This window comes from Apis dorsata, unplaced genomic scaffold (assembly GCF_000469605.1).
Source record: "Apis dorsata unplaced genomic scaffold, Apis dorsata 1.3 scaffold_50, whole genome shotgun sequence".
Lineage (NCBI taxonomy): Eukaryota > Metazoa > Arthropoda > Insecta > Hymenoptera > Apidae > Apis > Apis dorsata.
The window spans coordinates 526,549-530,930 of record NW_006263351.1 but is presented as its reverse complement, the minus strand read 5'-3'; the positions used below and the strand labels follow the sequence as shown (position 1 = coordinate 530,930).

The window sequence follows — 4,382 nt, the reverse complement described above, 5'->3', positions numbered from 1 at the left end:
AAAAAAAAAAAATGAAAAGGAATTTTTTCGGGTATCCAATTTTATAACAATTTCGTTTCGAATCGAACTCGTTTTAATTTTTCCGTCGCCATGTTGAATGCATTGTGTGGGCGTTACTATTCTCAAAGATCTTCCTGTTCTTCTGCGAGAGGAAATTTTCAAATTGAATTTTTCTATTTCAACTTATTTATCAAGTAGTTCTATTAAGAGATATTTATTTATTTTTCAAATGAAAAAGAAACCCGATCCTGCTAGAAAGTTGAAGAGTTGCACGCCGCTTTCACCGCTCAAATTCTAAAAGTAATTAAGAATTCTAATTTTGCCACTTTTGTAGCAAACGATGTTCTACTCTCAGGCATCATAGCCTCGCGTCTCTTAACTCGTATCTATTCAAGAGCAACGTATTCAATATTTAACAACGAACTTTCACATGGGTACAATCACAATCTTCGTGAAAAGTTAATCAACGATTCTTAGCGGATAGATTTCTTCGCACAATAAAATAATCATTTCACATTTCAGAGATCATGTCACTCGAGAGATTTTCACTCGAGGGAAAATCGCCAGAAAAGAGCATCGAGTGGTCGCACAGTGCATGAATATTACACGGTGTCCGAGATTCTCTACAAGCGTACGAGGGAGGCTCCTCTACCTCTCTACCACAGAAAAATATTAGCCAAATTAGAAAGCAAAGTTAAGTGTCGCAGCTTGCATGGTCGCGTGTTAATGATCAAACCCAGGCAAACACGTGAAATGCTGGTGTATTTGGTGTGCTAGGATGAAGTTGCAGAGTGCAAAGGGGCAAGCATAATGTTGAAGAGGATGCACGAAAGAGGAGACCTCTCGAGAAGTGTGTGTAAAATGGTTCACAGGGTCGCTTGATAATCGTTTCTGTTTCCTCTTTTGATTTACTTTCTCTTCTTCCCCCCTCCCCTGTATTATACTTATTACTCTTCGTGGATTAATTATTATTATTATTCTTTTTAATCGAAAAAAAAAAGAGATAGAGATATGTGTGCACGCGCACGCGTGTGTGTTCAGTGTACGGTATGGAAGGTATGTAGGAGGTGTAGGTGTGTTTCGTGTGATATCTTGTATCTTGTTTCTTCTTGTTGACTAACTTGTTGGAATACTTACGTGTAGGATCGTTTTCGTTCTCGGGTGTCGTGGGCGACCCTACACAAGCAGGCAAAAACAAAACACATGTCACGTTTTCACATGGTAAAAAAAAAAAAAAAACACAAAAGCTCAATCGGAAGTTGGGCGTATTCGTCGTACCTGTCACGGATTACTAAACGATATTTAAAACTTGCCAACACGTGCCTCGTGAGCAGGCCGAATCGGAGATTGGAGAGACATTAAAGATAATTATTCTTTGAAAAAAAAAAATATTTTTTGTGGGTTGGCTTTGGTGCATGTTTCAATCAAAAAATTATCTATATTTAATCAGTTATATCTGATTGAAAAGGGGGAAAAAAAGGTACGCAGAGAAAAAGAATATAATCAAACTAAAGAGAGAAACACAAAGAGAGTCTAAAGATTCACGAATCTTCTAGTCTTTCTATTGAAGTCGTCGTAATTCACATTTGAGAAAAAGAAAAAAAAAAGGCGTCGATTTGACAGAAAGAACATTCGCATTGGGATATATCAAGACACGTAAGAAGTACTAATGTAAATTCAAACACACGATCTAATAATAATAATAATATATATATATATAGTGATTGAGAAATACGACGAGAACAAAAAAGAAAAAAAAAATTGTCACGTAAAAAACCACAATATATAATATATACGGGTCTGAACATGCACAGAACGTGCAGGATTCTATGAATTCGCCATGTTTCGAGACACTCACGTTCCTGGTCCGAACCGTCCTCGGATTTATCGTCCTTGCTCTTCATGAACGGGAACTTTCTGCTGAACGAGAAATTCTTCTTTTTTCTATCCAGCGTCGATTGCTGCAAAAAGAAATGGAAAAAAAGAAACGATAATTGTCAGTTCTTATAATATCAATAATTCTTATTTTCGAATACTGAAAGGATTATTTTATTTTACAATTATATTATAAAGTATTTATTAGAATTATTGAATTCTTTCTATTAGTTCTATTAGTTCCAAGAATCTTGGGGGAAAAAAAAAAGATGAAGCTTTAATTCTTTCGAGAAAATATATAATTAAATAGGATCGATCTGATTTATGATTGCTCGATCGAGAAGCGAGCTCACCTTGTCGAGGATGACCGGCATGTGGCCTTGGAACTTGACGGAACGATCTCTGGCGCGTTGCTTCCGTTCCCATCGTCTGCGCGACGGTATTATGCCGAGACCCTCCTCCTCGCCCTGAGGAGTCACTCTTCTGGCTTGCCACCATTCGTCGTCGCTGGCATTCGTCACGTGTAGGATTTCACCGTAACGGAATGCCAAACCACGGCTCGGCAAGCCGTCGTCCTTGTTAGGATCGTAGTCGAACAACGCTCTGCGAAAACAGGATGAAATCATTTTATGATTCACGATCGTTTGCCCATCGTTTCGTTTAACGAACGTTTTTGTCGTTGGACGATCAAATTACAAAGAAGAAATTACATTTCTCCGTTAGTTATTATTACTCTACCTAACGTAAAGAGATTTCTTTTGCGAAGTCCTCATTAGGGTGCCTGTCATCAAATTCTGTTGAGAGATCTGCTGTTTAAGATCATGGATCTTTGCCTCGAATCTGTTGTAATCTTCGGGCTTGTACTGTACCACGATCGTCACTGTCTGCCCGGTGCCCTGGACAGAATATATAATTCGCAATTTATAAATATATATAGAATAGATTATTTATTGTTTGGAGTATCAAGAGAGTTAAGTTTTTTTAAAACTCGATCGGATCTTTCTCTGAGATACCTTAAGGGCCGCGGCGGCCTCTTCATGGGTGGCTGTCCGAAGATTAATGCCATTGACACTGAGTATCTGATCGCCACGACGTAGCTCACCGCTGAGATCGGCCGGGCCTCCGGCTAGGATGAAGGAAATAAAAATTCCCTCGCCATCTTCGCCACCGACGATATTGAAACCCAGTCCGGAGGAACCTTTGTTGAGCACGACTGTACGTACCTCTCTGGAAAATGAACGAAAGAAAGTTTTAATTACCGCCACATTTCCAATTATATAATACCTATTCGATCTAATTTTCATTCAATTTTAATTTCGATTATCGGAAGAGGGATCAGTTTCGATCTTAATAATCGAAATCAAGCAAGTGAAGAGCGCTCAAGGTGTATCGTTTCGCTCGCTGTGTCTTTTGTCTTCGAGAAAAGAGAGAAAGATATTTAATTCTCTCATTAAAGAGATACTTCTTCTTCGTCCCGAAGAAGAAGAGGGGAAGATGATTCTCGAGATACTATTTTTCTCCCCCAGCTTAAGGGGTTAAAGTTTTTTCATTAGGGGTCCAAGTGGTATCGAGTTCTTGAACTATGTTGCCGGCCATTAATTGCTCCAAAACTTATATTGCTTTAATTAAATTCGTCGCGACGGAGAAAGGGGAAATCAGTTTAAGTTTATACCTTTGGACAAGCGCGCAAGAGCTTTGCTTAGCTTTGCATGTAATGATCGCAATAAAACACACTTGTATTTCAAGCGAAAGATGAGATTAAAATTCTTTCGTCACGTCAACGCATAAAAGAACTCGTCGGCAAGCTCATAATACGACTGTGAGAGAAGATTGTTTCTCAATAAAAATTTTTATCTTCTCTACACATTTCCACGAGTACTTTTTCTTTAATATCTTCGGTATATATAAATGTTTCTTTCTTCTTTTTAGAGGATCTGTAATTTTTAATCTATTAGGATCATACTCATTAATTGAAGTATATTAATTCTTAAAAATTTGCCTCACCTCAAACATAAGAAAGAACATCATCATTTGAATATCGTAAAAGATAATCGTAAAAATAAATTGAAAAACAATCAGTTTCGTCGTCCAATTGGAGAACGAAAGAAAAACATTTGATTTATCCATTTTCTTCTAGAACCAATATACGCTATATTCTATAAAGATTCATGAAAAAACAATGTAATCAAGATCGACGAGGTTCATCGAAAGACAGATAAATCTCGAACGGTATGCACTAGCCATTTATTCTCGTTACAAAGGATGGTGGACATGGAGGGGGGAAAGAGAGAACACGAAATTCCTTGCTCGTGGAAAGGCACTGAAAGCTTAGGCAGTTAATCACCGCGAGTCGAGGGATACGCAATTCCCAAGTCAATGGACAGGACACGAGACAATTCGCGAACAGAATCTGCATTGTCCGCGGGATGACTGGATTTTAAAGGCTGTAACACGTTCAGAAAGTTTCGTTTGTCAATATTACCACTTCGAGGTGGTGCATGTCGATT

The 4,382-nt window shown here is 38.2% G+C and overlaps 1 protein-coding gene across 14 annotated transcripts in view; it reads right to left on the bottom strand.

The window, feature by feature from the left end:
• The window catches only part of LOC102672047 (disks large homolog 4), a 281,358-nt gene that overhangs the window by 6,163 nt on the left and 270,813 nt on the right, over nucleotides 1-4,382 (bottom strand). For 9 of the 14 annotated variants that reach the window (XM_006608849.2, XM_031514915.1, XM_006608848.2 and 6 more), the window contains 5 exons: nucleotides 2,889-3,102; nucleotides 2,614-2,771; nucleotides 2,229-2,478; nucleotides 1,859-1,961; nucleotides 1,138-1,176 (listed from right to left, as the gene is read on the bottom strand). In XM_006608849.2, coding sequence (XP_006608912.1) covers nucleotides 1,138-1,176; nucleotides 1,859-1,961; nucleotides 2,229-2,478; nucleotides 2,614-2,771; nucleotides 2,889-3,102 — 764 coding nt within the window. The remainder of the gene's footprint in view (nucleotides 1-1,137; nucleotides 1,177-1,858; nucleotides 1,962-2,228; nucleotides 2,479-2,613; nucleotides 2,772-2,888; nucleotides 3,103-4,382) is intronic. The other 5 variants (XM_006608861.2, XM_006608851.2, XM_006608862.2 and 2 more) reach the window with 1 other exon arrangement.